Source organism: Mastomys coucha, unplaced genomic scaffold, assembly GCF_008632895.1.
Source record: "Mastomys coucha isolate ucsf_1 unplaced genomic scaffold, UCSF_Mcou_1 pScaffold7, whole genome shotgun sequence".
Taxonomy (NCBI): Eukaryota; Metazoa; Chordata; class Mammalia; order Rodentia; family Muridae; genus Mastomys; species Mastomys coucha.
The window spans coordinates 47,590,237-47,612,309 of NW_022196913.1; the positions used below are offsets into that span (position 1 = coordinate 47,590,237).

The 22,073-nt window shown below is 42.8% G+C and overlaps 1 protein-coding gene across 2 annotated transcripts in view; it reads right to left on the reverse strand.

Moving 5' to 3' along the window:
* Positions 1-10,905, reverse strand: part of Tbc1d7 (TBC1 domain family member 7) — a 21,413-nt gene extending 10,508 nt beyond the window's left edge. Inside the window, exons 1-4 of one of the 2 annotated variants that reach the window (XR_004115192.1) lie at positions 10,716-10,897; positions 9,245-9,394; positions 8,268-8,348; positions 4,842-5,029 (exon numbers count right to left, since the gene is read on the reverse strand). Coding sequence is in view for 1 of the 2 variants with exons in the window: in XM_031358987.1 (XP_031214847.1) it covers positions 4,842-5,029; positions 8,268-8,348; positions 9,245-9,356 (381 nt within the window). In the remaining variant the exon portion in view is untranslated. Of the gene's footprint in view, positions 1-4,841; positions 5,030-8,267; positions 8,349-9,244; positions 9,395-10,715 lie in introns of both variants that reach the window. The other variant, XM_031358987.1, reaches the window with a different exon arrangement.
* Between the last annotated feature and the right edge of the window lie 11,168 nt (positions 10,906-22,073).

Below are 22,073 nucleotides of genomic sequence, written 5' to 3' on the forward strand. Positions count from 1 at the left end.
TAGAGCACTGGCCTAGCACCCGAGAAGGTGGGGAGAGATGTAGCTCAGTGGTAGAGCACTGGCCTAGCCAAGAAGCCACAGACTCAGTCCCTGAACCACAGAACTCACAGAACTCACAGTGTCCCAGTGCTGCCCCGGAGTGACAGGAAAATGAGACTGTCCTAAATGCCACCTAACATTTGGAACACTTCTCCCTCCTCATGAATGTAATTTTAAGAGTGATGGCCTTTATCCATGCTAATCTGTCACTCTATCATTAACTCCCTACATCTGTAATTGGTTATAATAAGTCATATATAAAATAAGTCAATTAATTTTTGATGTGAGATGTCACTATGTAGTTGCTCTCAAACTCAAGACCCCCCTTTTCAGCCCTGAGTCCTAGGATTAGAAGTGGATGAGGCCATGCCTGGCTAAAAGCCCAGGCTTCGGTAAAAACAAATTTTGTAGATAATCAAAGATTGCATGCAAACCTTGCTTGAAAAAATCATTCTGTTTTTGCCAGATAAATAAAACCTTCATTAAACTATCTAGACAACTGCAATAAAAGTAGCCAGGAGTAGCTGGCAACACTGGAACATACAGGAAACAAGCCAGAAGCAAATACCTTAGCACAATGGGAACCTTTTAATATCTGCAACTGTCACAGGGAAGGCTAAAATGAACTTGTAACATTGGGTTGGAATTCAATTTATTATAATATACAGAGATATACATTAATATATAAAGGCTGGGGTATAGCTCAGCAGCAGGGCACTTGTCTGGAATGTGTGCTTTGGGTTCAAGGCCCAGCAGCACAACATCTACATTGTGTGTGTGTGTGTGTATATGTGTGTGTGTATGTGTGTATGTAGAGAAAGAGAAAGAGAACAAGAGAGAAAGTGGCATGTATGAATACATATGAATATAAGTATAACCATATACACACACACATATATATGTGTGTATATATACATATATATGCATAATCATTTCTATCCTGCCTTTGTCTACTAAGAGAGCCCAAAAGGGAAGAGCCCATGAGACCAGAAGCAAAGGCTTATGCCAGAGCTGCAGGACATGAAGCAGAAGCAGATCCTGGGGCATCTTTTTGTGCCAAAGTATCAGGAAATATTCAAAACAGTGAACATATCAGTTGTAAGAGCTCCTGCTGGCTGAGGCTGGAGTATACTGAACATCAAAAAAAAAAAAAAAGGCAGTAAAAGATTATAGACCATTAACTTTAAAAGGACTCTGTACATCCACAGAGGTCAACAAAGAAGTGCAAAGGAAACTCTTACAGATAAAGTCAAATAACAAACACAGGGAGACTTCAGAAATTAGAGAATCACCATTTGGCAATCAGGGCAGTTACAACAACTTAGGAAAGAAGAAGAATTATAAGCCCCAAAATTCTATGCGGGTGGCACAAACCTTTAATCCCAGCACTTAGGAGGCAGAGGCAGATGGAGCTGTGTGAGTTCAAGACCAGACCAACCTATATCACAGGTTCTGGGCCAGCCAGGACTACACAATGAGACTTTGTCTCAAAAAAATAATTAATTAAATTATATGATATATTTATAATTTATATATTATATATTTATATGTAATAAAGAATTTATATATAAATAATAAATGTGTAAGTATATAAGTGTGTTCTTATACATGCTTTATATTTATATATAGATTGTTATTTATATTACATGTTATTTTTATATGTATATTTATATATTCTTTTTATATGTAAATAGTACATATAATTTTATTTTTTCATATGTATTTATATGTATATATACATATATATGTATATGTACATATATATATATATGTATATATATATATATATATATATATATATATATATATATATATATATATATATACATACATGAAAAGCCTCGGAGTTCTTTTCCATGAGCTACTCATTAATTACAAAGCATATGCTTACAGAGGAAGAACCTGGTAGGCAGGCCCTGCACCAAATGATCCATTACCAGTACTTCTCCACTATCCTTGCCAATAGTGCATAACCAGTTTCTAGTTATCAGTAAACACCAGACAAATGGAGAAACCCCTAAGACACTCAAAACTGTCAAGGTCACAGGATAGCAAGGATGATAGCCAGTCATCCAGGACCCAGAATAGCAACAAAGGGCAATGGTGATCTAGGACTGGACCTGGGTCAGAGGAGCATTCAGGGACAAGCAACCGGATCTCAAAAAGGTGCTGGGCTTAGCTCCTAGCCCTGTGTCAAGGCTGATGTGTAAGCTCTGATCATCATTCTGTGGTTATGGTAGACCCAGCATGCGAGGATAACGGATGTGAAGGTGTATGAGGTGGTGTACTATTTTATAACTTCCTTCTATGTCCAAAAATACTTAAAGATGAAAGATTAATACTTATAAAAATTTTAAATCAATGATTGGTCAAATGTATGAGATAACTTTAACAAGGAAGAGGATAATTACATAGTAGTTTCAAGTGTCTCCCCCATTTAAAAATAGTGATTACAAGGGGAGAAAGAATAACTTCCCAGTACAAACCCAGCAGGCAGTCTTTTACCAAAGGATCAAAGTTAATGGATGTTTCATAAGGCAAAGCCACACCAAGCCTGCTGACAGTACACTGAGGGGACATCACCCATGGGTGTCCCTGCCAAAGAGACAGCTGGCATCACACCAAGAGGGAGCACCAGCCGGGCATGAAGTGAGGTCTGTAAACTTACTGACCAACACCTGTCCAAAGCGTCCACAGCATGGAAGCAAAAGACAAAGGACCAGCCCAAATCACAGGTGTCTACATCAACATGGGAACTCAGGGTAATCCACAGTCTAAAAGCAAGTCTTTGGCCAGCCTTCTTGTTTATCTGTGATGAAGGGTACCCCTAGAACAACTGGGCACATAAAGGAGGAGCCTGCAGTTGAGACTGAGTAGTGTCACTGTGCTGACTTCAGAACTGTGTCGTGCTTGCCTACAGAGGTGCCTTGTCCCCACAAGGAGCACACAGAAGAAGCTAGAGAAACAGCATCATGACTGAATCTTGCTCTCTTCTGGCTTATACAAAGAAGTATATGTGCACAGCCAGAAATGCGGATGCATGCCTATGATCCCAGCACTCAGGAGGCAGAGGCAGGAGGATACTGAGTTGGAAGCTGGCCTGTACTACACACATAGGGAGATTTCATCTCAAAGGGAAAAAGAACTGGGGTTGGAGAGATGGCACTGGCTACTCTTTCAGGAGACGAGGGTTTGGTTTGGTTCCCAGCAGCCACATGGTACCTCACAACCTGGTGTAACTCCAGTTCCAGGAAAGCAGATGGTATGCTAAGTGGTGCACAGACAAACATATAGGCAAAACATCTGTACACCTACAATTTTTTAAAAAAATTTTCCACAAGAGAGGGAGGGAGGGAGAGAGGAAAGGTGCATACATAAGGAAAATAGCAAGGTGGATGTCATTAAATGTTAACAGCTGGGAATCTCAGGAAAAAGATACAGAAGTTCTTGGTTCGGATGCCCGTGCCCTTTCTTCACGTTGGAGATTACAGACATGCACCACATGATACAGTGGCAGTCAGCCAGTGAACTAATGCAAGCTAGTGATCCTCTAGGTTAAAGTGTCTAGTAATGTGGCAGCTGTCTGCATTCAAGCAGCTACACATACCTGATGTTTGCAGATGAACACATGTCTAATGGCACGTTTCTCAGAACACACAGCCATCACTAAGAATGACTGTGCGGAAAACAAAACGTGCTTTGAAATAACTAACACTGATCGCACGTCACCATGAATCCCACGTAAAGCCGCTGCTTTCATTTTCATCCTGCCAGCAATGGGAAACCACTGAAAGTTTCTAAGGCAAAACTACCAAATGAAGTCAGGGGCTGGAGATGGCTCAGAGGTTAAGAGCACTGACTGCTCTTCCAGAGGTCCTGAGCTCAAATTGCAGCAACCACATGGTAGCTCACAACCATCTGTAAAGGATTTGATGCCCTCTTCTGGTATGTTTGAAGACAGTTACAGTGTACTCATATATATAAAAATAAAGAAATGCCTGACGGGCAGTGGTGGCGCACGCCTTTAATCCCAGCACTTGGGAGGCAGAGACAGGTGAATTTCTGAGTTCAAGGCCAGCCTGGTCTACAAAGTGAGTACCAGGACAGCTAGGGCTACACAGAGAAACCCTGCCTCGAAAAAACAAACAAACAAACAAATAAACACGTCTTTTTAAAAAAAATAAGTAATAAATCATTCATAAAAAACACTTTACTAGGCTGGAGAGATGGCTCAGCGGTTAAGAGCACTTACTGGTCTTCTAAAGGTCCTAAGTTCAAAATCCCTGCAACCACATGGTGGCTCACAACTATCCTTAATGAGATCTGATGCCCTCTTTTGGGGGTCTGAAGACAGCTATAGTGTACTTACATATAAAAAATAAATAAATCTTAAAAAAAAAAAGGTGGTGGTTTTTAAAAAAAAACACTTTACTAAGATTTGGGGGAGGAGGAATAGGATGAGGAACTGTGGGAAGGTGGACCAGGAGGAGCGCAATGACTGGACTGTAAAAAACTAAGTAGTAGTAGTAGTAGTAGTAGTAGTAGTAGTAGTAGTAGTAGTAGTAATAGTAATAGTAATAATAATAATAATAATAATAATAATAATAATAATAATAATAATAATAAAATGGAAGCCAGAAAAAATAAAGTGTTAGTGGTGTGGCTCAGAGGTAGAGTGCTTGCCTATCAGTCATGAGGACCTAGGTTTGACCCACACCGCTGCAAACACATTAATAGGCAAAATAAAAAGTAATTCTTAGAAAAGAGATCAAGTTGAATGTCACGTGAGAACAATCACTCACCAGAGGAAAAGAGGGACTTCGAGGCAACTTCCCTGACTCAAGTTGATACATGCGAAGATACACTTCAACCTGTGGAGTGGCGTCACTGATGAAGCGGACGACTGTCAGCGCATGGAGGACATCACAGTACTGGTCTTTGCGATAGGCCATCACCTGGGCATGAGAGTCATGGTGTGGAGGCAAGATGCCTACAGAGAGACAGGGCAGGAATTGGGCAAATGCTGAGGCACCTATCTAAATCCCTCTGCTAATGAAAAGAATTCTGTGAGAAGTAGCCCCTGTGTTGAGATTCACACAAAGAATGGCCACATAGATTCTTTTTAGAAAGTCTTACTCTAACAACCTTAAATGGTAAGAGCTTTGCAAGATGGTGCATCACTGAGATTAGAAAGAAATGGGATGATACCATGAAAGCCTTTGAACAAACATGTGACATAGTTTCAAGGCAATAACCACATCAGCTGTAATGATGGTTTAACTGGGATCCTGGTTAGTGCTGAAGACACCTTTAGCTCCTGGGGCACTTGGCCTTCTACATTTTAGAACAGTTTGTTGAATCCTTTCCCTCAGTTTATCCTCAGTAGTTAAAGCTTATCTACAGAACAGTATCACTGGGGCAAAAGTCCATGGTCTTCGTCAATAAGGCCAATGTACATTGTATTTCTGTGACACTTTGTGGTTGTTACTTAACTATGCTGCCTGCTCATTAGGCTTTAGCATAAGACTCTCTCCCTACCCCATCCCCACCGTGTGTGTGTGTGTGTGTGTGTGTGTGTGTGTGTGTGTGTGTGTGTGTGTTTGTGTGTGTGTGTATGCATACAACTGTGAAGAGGACAACTCTATGGAGTCAGTTCTCTCCTTCCACCTTTATGTCAGTTCTGGGCTGTGAACTCCAGTTGCCAAGCTTGTACAGCAAGCACTTCACTCAGGGCCTTATCTCATGACCTCCATCTGTGTTGTTTATAAGTGATCAGTAACATTAAAACAACAGGCAGATGACCAGCTCCACCTCAGATCAGCTAAGACCAGGGCTCCACCAGTGTTTCAATCTATCACAAATGTGGGCATTTGTGCCTTCATGTAGCAGAGACAGGAAATGGGGCAGAGAAGCCCAACACCAAATGTTCCCTGAAGAATCAGAGGCCCAGGTATTGATATAGGAAATGGATTGTAGAATGGTAACAATGCATTGTTAAGGTTCAGTTTTGATATAAACAAATTTTCCCTTTATTTATTCCAGCCCCATTAATGTAACGAGGTTGTGCAGAGTCAGAGACTCAGGGATTTGAGGTCTAACTACAATTCACTAACTTGAACATCCTCAGTACATTCCTTCTGTTTCCTGTGCCTCGCCTTCTCCTCATCTGAAAATTAGAGATAATAATGTCTAAATCCACAAGCTGCTGTGATGAAGAGGCAAATTCATGAAGCACTCAATAAAGAGTATTATGACATGTATGTCAGGGACACATGTGTCTATCACATGTGTGGGGGGCAGTTCATTCGTGTGATTCATCCCCCTTTAATGTAAAACCCCACAGACCAATTACTCTAACGAACATTCTGGGAAACAGCAGTTAGACAAGCTCAACTCTTTCCATGCATAAAACATGCTTAAGTGTCCTTTCCTGACATAAACTCAGTGTGTCTGATGGGTTCTGCACCAGGTTCTCTGAGAAGTCTAGGGAACACACTTACATGTCCTTCACATTTGGGCTGGTACAGACTGAAGAGCTATAGTTGAGCCTACCATAGGCAGCAGAATGTCATATTAAACCTGTGTCTAAGAGTTCATCCCAAAAGCTCTCTCTGACATTTACTTAAAATGGTACAAGTGAGGCAGTACCTGCAGAGCGCAGAGCAACCAAACCCAGACTACAAAGAGCCCTTTAACCTTGGGTGAGCTCTGCATTTCCAGTGCCTCTAACTGTGGCAGAAAACAACAGTGGCTTAGGTAATAAAGAAGGTAAGAAAAACTGAGATAAAAGCAAAAAACAAACAACAACAACAAAAAAACAACAGTTAGGCCTTGGCGCTCAGAAAGTGTCACAGACACAACATAACATTTCCCATTAATAAGACATACAGGATATCCCATAAGAAAAAGACACTGATGATAATTGCCCAAAATGTACCCTTAAAGGAATTTATTTTGATGAGTGCACCAAAGCTGCCAAGATGCTCAACAAAAGAAAAGCCATCATGAAGTGCTTTCTAAAATGGCTTGCATTCCCCTGTGGCCGCCACATTGCATGGCCACACTGACGGCTGCAGATTTCTCAAGTTCTGAAACATGCTATAAACAGAGCATGAGGTCTATTACCTAGCCCTACCCCTGATCGGAGCCCTTCAAATGAGTTTTACAAATACACGCTTTAATTCTTTGTCTGTCACAGGCCTTAGGAAAGTATTTTAGGCCCCCAGAGTCTGTGCCCATCTAGAATAGTTAAGACTTTCCTCAGGTCCATTCAAGAGTACTGTACATAATTTATGTAAACTATTTAAGTAGGTGATGTGACCCTCAAATGCCCAATACACAGAGGTAGTCCATACTCCTCATAAAGCTCCATCCTCACCCTGGCTAACAGTGAGTAAACCCCAGCTGTTTAAGAAAGAAATGGAGGATGATAATGAATGGGGATTAGATGCTCTAGCAGGCTCAGCAATGATGGGGAAATCTAGGGTTCAAAGGGATGCTGACAGCTGCTGTGGCAGACTCCGAGCCAGCTCTCCTCCTTAGTTGGTCACCCAGCTCTGAAATTCACTCGCACTTGTAGGCAGAAAAAAAGAACAAAACAAAAACAAAAGCAAAAAAAACCTCTAAGAGTCACAGAATACAATGCACTAAAGACTAAAATCAGAAACTTAGCTCAAGATGTCTCTGGACAGATGCAAAACTGGAGCATGGCCTTCCTCCTAGCTACCCTGCTGACAGCAAAGGCGGGGCCAGTTCTCCTTCCTCCCACCCCAATGTTTCATGCCTGCTGACATGACCACCTAAAGCGCATGCCTGGATGGAACCGATTTTGATGGCTACAAAATCTTCCTGTCAGATTTAAGAAAGAAAAATGTTATGGGAAAAACTAAAATAGCTGTCATGGCTTTTGAAGATGGTGAGCAGAGACCCACCAGATACCTGAGTGTACAAAGGCTTTACTTTAGGAACAAATACTGTCTTCTCTACTGCCATTAATAAGCAGACAGTCCAAGTAATTGTTAATCTATTTCTTCTGAAGTCACCATCTGAAAGGCTTTTACAGTGAGCAGTAATTGGGCCTCCTGGGGAAGACCCAATAGTCAGCAAAGAATCTAAGCACATGCTCCTTTTGTGTCTGTAAGATGACAAAGGATGCCATTCAATACATGTGAAATCAAATCCACACACACACACACAACCCCCCCCCCCCCGACTCCTGGGTCTCATACCTAGAAGTACCTTCCATACCAATGCACGGTACATGGATGGGAGAGGGAACCTCTGGCTAAATGTGCAAAGCTTCTCAATGTCTAGAGGAAGGAAAAGAACAATTAGAAATGTCCCATGGGCTCACAGCACCTGAAAGTGCAATTTCACTTCTTAAAACTGTCTAACTCATACATGCCTGCAGGAGAAATCCACCGTATGATCAGCAACAAACTTAGGAAAAGCCACAGTGTTCTCATTTTCAATCCACATCTTCTACCAACTAAGCTATCTAAACCAGCACTTTTGCAGCATAGAGACGTATTTTTGCATCTATTACTACATCCTCTCTAACATTAGCATTACTTACAAAACACAGAATTGGGGTGGGGACACAGTGTGGCTCAGTGGTTAGAGCATGCCTTAGCATGTGCTAGGCCCCAGGTTCCAACAAGAAGCACTTAAGTTTGTTTTTATACTATGATTCTGTTTAAAAATGGACTTTATTATTGTTGACTTAAGATAAATTAAATATTAATGTGTACTGAAGGATTATCTTCCACAAAAGAAAATCATGACCAGGGTTCTTGCAAAGTTTAGCTAGAAACCATGGTGTTATGTCTAGAAATTGAGAGGAAATATATAAGACTAATAAAAAAATAAAATTGATTTCTTTTTAAAGGTGTCTTATTATTATTTATCCCCTGGCTGTCCTAGAACTCTCCATGTAGACCAGGTTGCCCTTGACTTAAAGATCCCTCTGCCTCTGCCTCCAGACTGCCAGGATCAATGTTTTCCACCACTACACTAAGCAGCGTCCAGTTTTTAAGAAGCTTTACAAAAACCTTCTGCCTCTCAATGAGGCACTCTGATTACACACACACACACACACACACACACACACACACAATACAACAAATAATAAGTATTGCTTTGAATCCTTTACAGTAACATTTACCCGGTAACTTTGACCCAATGAGCTTAAGCAGATGAGACTCACCCAAACGGTCATCTTTCAGAAGGATTTCCAGTGATTTCTTTTCTTCAACTCCACGAAAGCCGACTTTTTCATAGTAGACTGAACGAAAGTTCCTCTGAGAGTCGTCAGTCATGTTTCATCCTTGGAGGGATTTTTTTTTTTTAAGTGAGCCTAAAACCAAAGAAAGAAGAATTGGTGAAGACATTAAGTGAATTTTCTTTGCCTTTTCAATAAATCAAATATGATAAATTTCCCATCCTTTAGCAAGCATTAAATCTTTGAATCTACACAACCTTATCCCATCTTCCTTATGCATCATGGTCAAAGACATAGATATGAAGATAAAGGTCAGCTGTCCTCCATGCTCCTAAAATAGGTGGCACAGAAGGGACTCTCTAGGGCTCGTTCTTTACTTATGAGAACCCCGAGCACAATGAAATACCTTGTACTCATGAATGAACAAAATACAAATGAACAAATAAGATGAATTAGAAACGCTGGCAGGTTATGTCATATAAATGGGGCTAACCAGAGGTGTATATTAATTCTGCTTCCAGTTTTACAACTAAGGTCTCACTAAATAGCCCAAGCTGGCTTCAAACTCAGAGATCTTCACCTCTGCCTCCTAGGTGCTGGGAGAAAAGGTATGGATCACTGCTCCTGGCCCAAGATAGGTTTGCTTTTAAAATAAGAGGATACATCTGGAATATTAACAAGTTATTCAGTTAGTAAGATTCTAGGTGACTTTAATTCCTTTGTTTTGTTTAGCTGTGCTCTCGAAAATGGGCATTTGGAGAAATTAGAAGGAAAAAGTCCTGCCCTTATTTTTCTTTCTGTAAACACAATTCTACCAAATGTAATTATCAAAATACAAAACTCCAACAGAGAAACAGCATTAAAGTATAATCAGAAGACGGTTAAAACCTGGCAAGAGCACTCAAATCGTCTCAGAGGCCCACCATTCTTTAAGAACAGTCCTTATGATATTAACGGTAAACCAAAAGAAGAGTTCAAACTAGGTTAGTGATTCAGGCACTAAAGATGCAAACATTCTTCCAAAGAATAAAGCCCTCAGCTACTAAAAGGCCCCCCGAGACGTCCCCAAATGTCCGGGGGGGGGTGGACTTTTTGTTGGGAATTATATATCCGAACAGTTTCTGTTCTAGGAAAGATTATAATTCATTTTTTGAAAAAAAAAAAGCGATTTAGAATTTAGAATTGCCTTAGAGTTCCACGGTCCTCTTTATAGCTGTTTTGAAAAGCCCAAATATTAAAATGCAAAGTTTGCAGTTTTGAGGGGTTTTGGTTTTTGAATTTTTAAGCATTCGCTGCCCCTGTTGCCTATGGACAGCATTCCTGAGGCTGCACTGTGATGGCAAAGGCGCCGCCCTGAAAGCCCGGTCAAATCCTGCCCAGGTGACTCCACCTGCGGGAAAGGTGCCCGCACCCGGTGAAGCCCCAGGCCCCGCTCTCCCGGCTATGCACGCTTCACCTCTAGTAGAGCAAACACTCCCGGTTCAGACTAAGAGATCGGGCTAAGCGGAGAGCAGGCCGGGAACGCTGTGCTACCGGCGGCCAGGCAGAACCATAAGAGTCAGGGCTGAACGAGCGAGAGGAACGATACTACGGGACACCCGGCCCGGCTCTCTCCGCCTCTCACTCTCGCCGCCGGACGTGACGTCCTCCGGGTGCGCGTGCGCAGAGGACATCGGCCGGAAGCCCCACCCACACGCGGGCGGTGAAGCCGTAAAGCTGGAGCGGCTGAACGGGTCCGGGTGTCCTTGTCTGTTAATATCTACCCCTCTCACCTTGATCCCGAGACCCTGGTGATCGTCTCCCCTCCGTTCAGGCGTCCCTGCTTAGGGCACTCTTCTCCGGCCTCCATAATCCTGCCCTGTGGAAACCGGGATCCCTCAGGCAGTGTTTCTTCACCTCGCTGGGTGGAAAATTGGAAACTAGCCTTTGCTAATTGATTGGGCTGCACTGCTTCTCCCAAAACGTTCAAGGTGACCATGAGAAAACAAATCAATAACTAAAAACTGAGTGATGGCAGACTGGAGAAATGGTTTAGCGGTTAAGAGCACTTCCTCTTTCTTGCAGAGGACCCAGGTTCAGTTCTCAGCACCCAGGTGGCATCTCACAACCACCAGTAACTCACATTAAAAAAACAAAAACAACAAATATGTGTGTGTGTGTGTGTGTGTGTGTGTGTGTGTGTGTTTAAAAAACTGAGTGATGGGCAAGAGAGATGGCTCGGCAGTTAAGAGTACTCACGGCTTTTTTACAGAACCAGGGTTCAAATCCCAGCACTCACGTGGTAACTCACGACTATCAATAACTCCAGTTCCAGGAAATCCAAAATCCCCTTCTGATTTCTGCCAGTACTAGGCACGCACATGCTGCACGTGCACTCAGGCAAAACATTTATACACAACTATTTAAAAATTAAAAAATAAAAACTGTGGTTCCGCCAATGACCAAGGAAGGATAAGCAAAACCATTTGTTCATCGTTTACTATGGAAGGGAGCAGTTGCTGTCACTTGCCGTTTGGTAGCCACTCAGTCAGACCTAGTAAAATGTCAAGTGTGCAGCCAGTTAAGGCTGCTTGCTTGGGGAAGCTGTGAGCTGCTGAACAGAACTGGGGCATCCTGTGTGATTTGTCATGAACATTCTTTGGCCATCCCCAGGTGGCACTGAGTTGGAAACAAGGACTAAATTAGGGAACTATTAGGAAGAGCTAGCTGTTTGGGACAGACTACTGATTCCCTTCTTGGATTGTTAGTCACAATCTGGCTTCCTAGAATGTGTTTAAAAATGAGCTATTTTTCTGTGAAAGTTGTGAGCCACACTCTATCTTATGTATGGCCAGGCCATTGTCTTTGTGTAGTCAGCTTCTTGGTTAAAATATAAAAGTGAGAGCTGAAGTAATGGCTAAATGGTTAAGAACACTGGTTGCTCTTCTAGAGTACTTGGGTTCAATTCTAAGAACCTAGTGACAGGATGGGATGCCCTCTTTAGCATCCTTGGACACCAGGCACATATGTGGTACATAAGCGCACATGCAGGTACAACACCCATACAAATAAACATTTTAATGTAAATATGTATATAAGAAGAAAATGAGGTAAATAATACACTGACTACAAACTTGATCTCATCACTGGATTTAACAGATGAGTACTCTTTAAAAATTAAAATTAGTTAATGCTTACTGTTTACTTCACAGGTCTGTGCCTCAGGAGTGTAGCAATGCCTGGAAAGGTCTAAACCACTATGTTTAAAAAGCAGTCTTCTAGAGAAAAGATGGTTCAGGGATGTGCCCTGGCTCCTTCAGAGCCCAAAACTTAACAGATTGCCAGACTCATGTTTTGATGACATTTTATTGTATTAACTTTAGTTGCTCCTCAAAAAAAGTATTTTTTTATTCCAATTAAATTCCAAAAAATGTATTGCCCATCTGCTCTACTTGTCATGACTTGAAAGGTTTCAGGAAAGTTTGAAATCACGATCAGATATACAAGTGAGGTGCATTGTGGGTAAGATGAGTATAGAATTTTTAAGTAGAGGAACGTGTGGTGATTGGATCACATGGCTATGCCACGCCTAATCTTGCCTGCCACCACCATCCTCACTTCCTCCATACTGGGGTATGCAGTCTTGCTTACGCAGTCCTTTATGGTAGCTACTCAAGCTATATTTACTTCATCTAAACCTATGACAAGCCATAACTTAGGGAATCTCCTTCTTCTTGCCTCTGACATAGAGCCCTTAGTGATGCAGTCACCATAAAAGTGTTGAAAGGATTGGTGAGAGATGCAGCCCAAGAAGGACATATGTGGTAGCAGCAAAGGAGGGCCCCTAACTGCCTATTACTGTCATTGGTTGTCATGGTTTGTATATTCTTGGCCCAGGGAGTAGCACTATTAGAAGGTGTGGCCTTGTTGGAGTAGGTGTGGCCTTGTTGGAATAGGTATGTCACTGTCTTATTTGTGGTATGTCACTCAGTCTTATTTGTGTCCCCACCCTGAGGTTCTCCCTAAAACTGCTACCTTCATCCAAGTCCTCCTGTACTCAGGCCAGATTTTTCTTCCATGGTTCTCATCATCATCTAACACTGTTTAATTTATTAGGCTGTCTCCTCCCACCAGAATAATAGCCCCACAAGGTCAAGAATGTCTGCTTTCCTAACGAAGGCATCCTGTGAACAGGGCCTGGCACACTGTGTTTACTGTGGATGCTTAGTGACCGAAAGGGATTCCACACAATGAATGGGAGGTCACTCTTTACTAAAGTCATATATTTGGAACATGAGCTATTAAAAGTCATTGCTAGTTGTTTTATTCCTATTATAACACAGGCTTAAGCAGTCCTTTAGGGACAGCTCACTTGAGTTCTATTTACTCATCTAAACCTGTGTTTCTGGTTTAGGTGACATTAGGGAAGCTGTAGAGTGGTAAGCATCATGAAAGGGACAAGCTACCTTTAATGTTGTGACAAAGCAGACAGGCAATACATTTTGTAGAATTTAACTGGAATAAAAAAATATGTTTCTGAGTATCAACTAAAAGTAATAAAATATTATCAAAACATGAGAGTTGCTATTATAGTTTAAATTAAGGCTGTTCTCTGGAGATGGGTGTGGTAAACTTGGTTCCCTTTTTAGTGCTATTGGAAGATGCTGGAAACTTTTTAAAGGCTAGAGCTAGCAGGAGGTTTTAGGTGTCTTCTCCATGGTAACTGCAGCCCAAAAGTTACTGAACCAAACTTAAGCTAAAATAAGCCGTTCCTCTTTCAAAAAGTTCACTTATCTCATGTCCTTATTGCACTAACAGAAAGCAACCAACATACTTGGTGACTGTGTAAATTCAGATCATTTGTAAGTTGAGCCTCATCTCTGCCATCTGAAGACACTTGGTCCTGGATGACCACAAAGGCTCATTTTCAACCTTCATTTATGTCATTGCCAGAAAACTGGATCTGTGGGTCTGGCTTAACTCAGCCAAATAGGCAGGAGCAGCCTGTCACCGTAAAGATGGAAATTCTTCTGGGCATTAAGCCAGCGTTCTTCCATGGGACCTTTGCTCACAGTGCTTGCAGGTCTTGTGTACTTGGCTCAACCTCTGGATTTTACACTTCATCGTGATGGTTAATATTGTCAACTCAACAAGATCTAGATCACCTAGGAGATTAACCCCTGCCCTGTCCGTAAGAGTGTCTACATTAGGTTAATTGAGGCAGGAAGTCTTATCCTAACATAAAGTGGCCCATTCCATGGGCCAGTGTTCCAGATTGACACAGTGGTTTAAATGGGAAATGCCCCTCCCTGCTTCCTGTTTTTGAATACTGAGTCCCCAACTAATGCAGCTGTTTGTGAATCCGGTGTGAACAGCAGCCTCTCATGCCTCCATGCTTGTCCTAACATGATGGAGTCTGTCTTTACTCACATTGAAAACCAAAGTAAGCCCTTCCTCCCAAGGCCTTGTCAGGTATTTTTATTTCAGTAACAAGACAGGGAGCTCACACAGCTGCAGTGCAGTGCTGTCTCCCTGAGTAGCTGGGAAAGTACTGCAGAGAAAGTAGTCACTGGGCTGGATGGTGAGGGATTGTCAAGGTTGTGACTGAGTGTAACGAGTGATGAAGTCGCACGCTGCACTGGCTAGCCTCAAGTCAACTTGACACAAACTAGAGTTATCTGAAAGGAGGGAGCCTCAAATGAGAAGACATCTCCAAAAGATCCAGCTGTAGGGCATTTTCTTAATTAATGATTGATGAGGGAGGGTCCAGCCCATTGTCCGGAGTGTTATGCCTGCACTGATGGTCCTGGGTTCCATAAGAACGCAGGCTGAGCAAGCCATGGGGAGCAAGGTAGTAAGCAGCACCCCTCCATGGCCTCTGCACCGGTTCCTGCCTCCAGGTTCCTGTCCTATTAGGAGTCCTTGTTCTGATTTCCTTCCTGGATGAACGGGGCTGTAGAAGTGTAAGCCGAATAATCCCTTTCCTCCCCAACTTGCTTTTTGGTCAGGGTGTTTCGTCGAAGCAGGAGAAACCCTAAGATAGCATACAAAAAGGGCCTGGGTTCAAGCCACGGTGCCACTTTGTAAAGTACTCACTAAATCATAAAGGCAGGAAATGACAACCTAGACATGTGTGTATGAAATAGAAATCATAGCATATTTGAGACTCCATTCCAGTCTGGGCATGTCATGGTGCACAAACAAAAGGAGAAAGTAAAAAGGTTTGAGAATTGACCGATCCCCGCCACAAACATGGGATTTTTACCAGCCCAGAAGCCCCAGGAATGCAGCTCCCTGTAATTCTCAATAGGAACAGCAGAGGGCAGCAACAGCAGTGTGTTCACATAGACGGCATATTGTCCTGTAAAGGGAAAAACCAAACTGCCAAGGCAGGCTGGGGATATTCTCTCCACCAACCAGCAGGGGCTGATTCCAGGTGCTGAGGAAAAGACTAGACTTATGTGCCCAACAGGCCGCAGGTCCATCTTCACCTTGCAGGTAGAAGTTCCTGAGCAAAGCATAAAGGACCTCTATTCACTAAGCAGAAGGAACACAGAATGTCCCCCAGAGGCTCATGTGTTTGGATGTTTACCCCACAGTTGGTGGTATGGTCGGTCTCTGGGAGGTTTCAGACCTGAAAAGGTGGAGCCTTTTGTGCAGAGGGGATTTTGAGATTGGAGATAGGGTAGAGAGAGACGGGTGTTTGATTTTTTTTCCCCCCGAGACAGGGTTTCTCTGTGTAGCCCTGGCTGTTCTGGAATTCACTCTGTAGACCAGGCTGGCCTCGAACTCAGAAACCTGCCTTCCTCTGCCTCCCAAGTGCTGGGATTAAAGGCATGTGCCACCACTGCCCAGCGTGTTTGATCTTTTAAAGTAGAATACTGTAAGATACGGTTCGTGTTAATGAGCTGAAATAAATTCTGAGGAATGCCTCGATAGACATTTTGAAGTTGGGAAAATATAGAGCATACTAAACAAAACAAGGTAATTAAGATGTCACTGAGCCACATAGTCTGTTTTTCTAAGCATCTTACTCTGTAAACTAGGCTGGCCTCAAACTTTTGATTGTCTCAGCCTTCCAAGTACAGGATTATGAGCCTGCACCACCACACATATAATCTTACAGGACCATTGTGATGTATGTTCTCCATTGTGGACATATCGTGTAGTACAAGGCTGTACTTACTGCTGATGACCCAGTTCAGTGGTATTTAAAGAGTGGGCCGTGAACCAATCTATGAGGCAAGCATGGCCTTTCAGAGCAGGCATGGAGGCCCTTTATAGCAGTTTAACAATAATCTGATGTCTATTGACATATAGTAACCAATATTGGGAGTTTATGTCTTGTATGTCTCTTTACTATTTCTGTTTTCTAGTTAGGTGATGGCTCATCATTGGTCACAGGATCAGACAAAAAGCCCTGTTGTAGAGACTATATAGTGATGTAAAAATTCATAGGAGATACACACATGCACATATACATATATATGTGTGTATATATAATATATACATATGATATGTAACACTATATATTATATTGCATATATATTGTACTGCTTGCAAATATATACTATATATAACATACATATACAATACACATGTGTATAATATATACTTATAATATGTACATACACATACATATTTATATATAGTGCTTCTTTCATGAAAAAATTAAACCCATCACAATTGTTTGGTTGAGGGCAGTGGTGGCCCACACCTTTAATCCCAGCACTTGGTAGGCAGAGGCAGGTGGATCACTGAGTTTGAGGCCAGCCTGGTGTACAAGAGAGAGTGAGTTCCAGGACAGCCAAGGCTACACAGAAAAACTCTGTCTCAAAACAAAACAAATGACTGATGAATTATTTTCAGTTCTGGAATCCAAGGCATGGTGTATGCTAGCCAAGTGCTCTACCACAGAGCTCACCTGCAGCCCAGCACAGTCTCACAAACATGGAAAAGCTTCCTAGTTGAGTCTCAAGATGATCAAAATTAAAATGCAATCAGAGGAGATCAGCACTCAGGATGGGAGCAACAGAGTCGTCACAGGCTAAGGGCTGCCTGCTCCATGTAGGGAGTTCAGGCAAGACTTTATTTTTAGCAGACATTGTTATTTAGGGATATGGAATGGAGATTTAGAAATATTGCATTTATAAAGAGGACATGCGCTGAAGTTTTACAAGGGAGAAACAGAACAGGGGGGAAAGGATACAGAGCTCTTGATCTTCTTGGAGGGAAATCAGCTGGAAAGTGAACAGCTGTTGTGATTTTCAAGCAGGCTTAAGTATCCAGCCACATAATACCCTTCGCCCGGAGACGTTCCTCAGGTCCAACTCTCCCCCTCTCTGCTCCTCATCTGTATGCAACGCCATTTCCTTAACACAGGACTCTATAATGAAAAGCAAGGGGTCATGGAAAGATCAGTGCGTTCAGCCATTTTGATCATCTATAGAGGTTTATCAGATTTCCCCCTCAGATAACATGGCCAGATGGGAAGATAGGTTTGGCTGGAGGGGGCTGCAATATCCATTCCCTCTTCAACAAATGTTTGAGTCCTTGTTATGTCCGGGATATGCACCCTTACCCTTGGGAGCTTATAGCATGCTGGCGGAAACCCCAGTTGCTACGGTTTGAATGTCCTCGGAAAATTCACTTTCAAGTTTCATCACTTCTCTGAGGCTGGAGATTTATCCTCTGAGGGAGGAAATTAGGGTTAAATGAGACTGGAGAGGCGCAGGGAGACACCAATCTAATGGGACCATGGCTTTATAAAGGGGAAGATCTAAGCAAAGACACTCAGTCTTTTTCACCACGTGAAGCCCCAAAGCACCTCAGAGCCCTGTGGCAAGGAGCCCCCCAGCAACAAGGAACTACCTTCCCCAAGCCACTTTCCAAGTTTGAACTTCCAAGGCTTCAGAACCATGAGCCTGTCAGCCTTTACTTATGGATTTCTCCCTCGGTGGTAGTCAGCTATCCCCACAGGAATGGACTAAGATCAAATGTAACAGGTGGTTCTGTCAGGACAGAGGAGACTTCCTGGTGGGGTCCCAGAAAATGAAGTAGTTAATTTACTTCTGTGTATATGAGGAGTCTGTTTTAAGGGCACTGGGAAGGCACTTATGGAAAATGTCATGAGGTGACTGTCTGGTGTAGACATACAAGAGCTACACATGGGTCTTGGGGTGGTGAACATGTATCCCAGGATGATGATGTGTCTTTCTTTCCAATTTGGTTCCCCTGTGAGTCTATTAAGTCCAATTAAGGATGATTTGCTTTAGAAAGATTGCATTTTGACTTCTACCTCTCTGTGATTTAGCTCAAACTCAATTTTAAATTTAAGTTCAGGTCAGGTTTAGCTGTCTCCAAATCACTGGCTGTCATTTTCACCAAGTAAAACTGTCTCTGACAACAGGGCACAGACAGTAAGGCTTCTTAAACTGCTAGTTAGGCAAAGAACTTCTCATTTGACTTCTCTGTAAAATGGGATTGGGGGAAATGTATGCCACATTGGTTTTTCATGGGGATTGAAGAGAATAAACCCATGAAGCTCTTATGGTTACTTTCATAGCTGAAGCATGATAGCTACACTAGTAGTTTGATGAACTAGGCTACATGGGGAGGGCCCTCTTTGTCGTCTATGCATAGGAGTTTGAGGCTTTAGCAGGGGGTGGTTAGGAGTCAGCATCTGTGCACCTGCGTAGTACACAGAAAGAAATGGCAGCCACGTCACAGGATTGCTCCTCATATAAGAGAGAAATAAAGATAGTTACTGTTCCATTGCTGTGAAGAGACACCAAGACCAAAGCAACTCTTATAAAAGAAAGCATTTAACTTTAGGTTGCTTACAGTTTGATAGGATCAGTCCATTGTCATCATGGCAAGGGGCAGATAAGGCTTGGTGCTGGAGAAGTAGCTGAGAGCTTTGCATCCTGATCTGGAGGCAACAGGCAGAAAGAGCAGAGACTGGGCCTGGCATGGGCTTTGAAACCTCAAATACCATGTCCCATGACACTCTTCCTCCAGCAAGGCCACACCTCCTAGTCCTTCCTAAACAATTCACCAACTGGGATGAATGTGGGAACTGGGAAGTATCTAAGCCAATGGAGGACCATACTCATTTTAAACCACCAGAAATGGAGAGAGTATGTGTGAGTGGTATGTGTGGTGTGCTGAGGATTTGACCCTAGGGCCTCTCACATGGCAAACCTTGTGTAGTAGTGTTCTCCAACTACTAACGGAGCTTTTTGACAAAATGAAAAGGTTTCTTTTTGATATTGGTGTGGGGAACTGGCAGGAAATAGGCACAAGGCAGAACCTTCTATTGATTGAGGGCACACAATTCACCAAAGAACATTTCTTTAGCTCCCATTCTCTTCTAGGGACTTTCCCTCCTTGCTAAGACTAGGTACCTGACACAAACAGCCTAAGGGAGGAAGTGGCATCTGGCTTACAGTGACGTTATAGCAGTGGGAGGCAGCCAGTCACATTGCTTCTGCACCAGGAAGTGCACTTGATGAATACGGGCATTCAGCTGCCTTCTTCCTTCCTCCCTTTACATTTTATTCCTTCTGGGCTTCCATGGAGTGGTGCCATCCGTATTCAGGGTAGATCTTCAGTCAAGCTGGCAGCACATTGTAGCAAGCAGACAATAAATGAGACACATGACAAATGAGTACATTTATTTTTTCAGAAAGAAAAGGTAGGGAAGGAGAATGTTGATTGAGCATTGCATATCTATTAAAGAAGGACAACGGAGCTGGAGACATGGCTCAGCAGTCAGAGCACTTTTTCTTGTACAAGACCCTGATTTGATTCCCATCACCCACATAGTAGTTTAAAAACACCCATAAGTCTAGTTCTATAGAATCAAACTCCCTTTTCTGATCTTTGTGGGCACCAGATATATATGAGGTGAACATACATACAAACAGGCAAAACACTCATATACATAGAATAAATCATTTAAAAAAAAAAAAAAGACAAGAAGGCTAGTGTGCTTGGGCTGGAGAGAGAAACACCAGAGCTGTCAGAGTCATTAGAAAAGTTCATAGAGGCCGGGCAGTGGTGGCACACGCCCTTAATCCCAGCACTTGGGAGGCAGAGGCAGGTAGATTTCTGAGTTTGAAGCCAACCTGGTCTACAGAGTGAGTTCCAGGACAGCCAGGAGTACACAGAGAAACCCTGTCTCAAAAATCAAAAAAAAAAAAAAAAGAAAGAAAGAAAGAAAGAAAAGTTCATGGAAAGGCCAGGCCAGTTTAGTCCCTGTGAGAACGTGGCCATTCCTTGAGTGAAATGGGAACTCTTTCCAACTGACTTTCATGTACAAGAGACTGCATTGGTTGCTATCCTGAGAATAAACTCAAGGGGACTCGGATACAAGCACATGGGGCTGACTAGACAGTTGGGCAAAGGATGATAATGGCAATGACTTGGACCAAGGGAATCGCAAGGGAAAGAGGGACAGGAGGTAAAGTCATAGATATACTTCTCTCTCTGTGTATACATACGTGTGTATGTATACATGTCTGCACATATTCATGTGCTTGTATGTGCATATAGAGGCCAGAGGTTGGTGTCCGGCATCTCCCTCAATCACTCTCCATTGGAGTTTCTGAGACGGTACCACTCAGTGATCCTGAAGCTCACTGACTAGCTAAACTAAGTTGCCAGCAAGTGCCACAGATTTCCTGTCTCCGTCTCCCCCACACTGGGAGAACAAGCCTGTGCCTCTCTGCCTTGCTTTTGCATGAATGCTGGGCATGAAACTCAGGCCCTCGTGTTTCTGGCCCCTAGATATACTTTTAGGTCAAGTCAACTGGATTTCCATGTTGATGTGAAATGTGAAAGAAATATTTGAACCAACAAGCACTCACTGTCTAGAGTTGGGCCAGAACAACTGGGGGGGAAATGGGAAATGCTGCAGAAGAAGAGTGTTTTGCAATATTGGTTCAAAATGGATGTCTGTGGATTTGGCTTGTCATGAGTCTGGTGAGTACAACTTATTAGCCACTTCCAGTTGTGAGCTCACCTTCATTGTCTGCCTACAGTAACAGAACTGGCTCCTGTAAAGGTTTTCATTTGCTGTCTAGCCTGCTCTCCTAGTTTATTAGCAAAATGCACTGGAGGGGCAGACACAACAAAAGGGATACGTTCCCATCAATGTTTCATGGTAGACTCCTGCAGTATAGTGTCTGCAGTGCTCAGTGCCTCCAGACGATACAGCCTACAGCACAAGGCACTCTCTTGGGGCTAGCTTTCTCAAATCCTCTTGTGTAGTTTTATACAAGTTCTTAAGTGAAGCATCAACCAACAGATAGTTTTTGCCATTGTTCAAAGGGACCATTCTTCTTGAGTCCAATCAAAGCAATGGCCCAGCATCCTATGGATTACAGCTGTGCCCTCAACTGAGCCTGGAGCTCACCCCTGGGGTGTGAGGAGAAGAAGCTACTTCCTAATATGTATCTTCCATGATTGCTCCATCTCAGCTCTAGGGTGATGGCTCCTCCTTCAATCTGCTGTTCCTGTATTCATCAGTCTTTATCCACCACTAGCCAACTCTCTACCATTCCAGTCCCCCATAATAATTATAAGAAAGTGTCCCTGTCCAAATTACTGTGAGGTGTCTGTCTCCTGGCTAGATCCTGATTAATATGAGAGATTCAGGAAGCATATAGTCAGTTGAGAGCTGTCAGCAGATACAACCTGCTTAGGAGCACATGGTTACCATGGGAGTGGGCCCAGAGACCCCAGTGTTAAAAGATCAAGGAGAAATGGGCAAGTTGGCACAATAGTCAAGAAAGGAGTCACAGCAAGGTAGCACAGAAAGATGCTCCTGGAG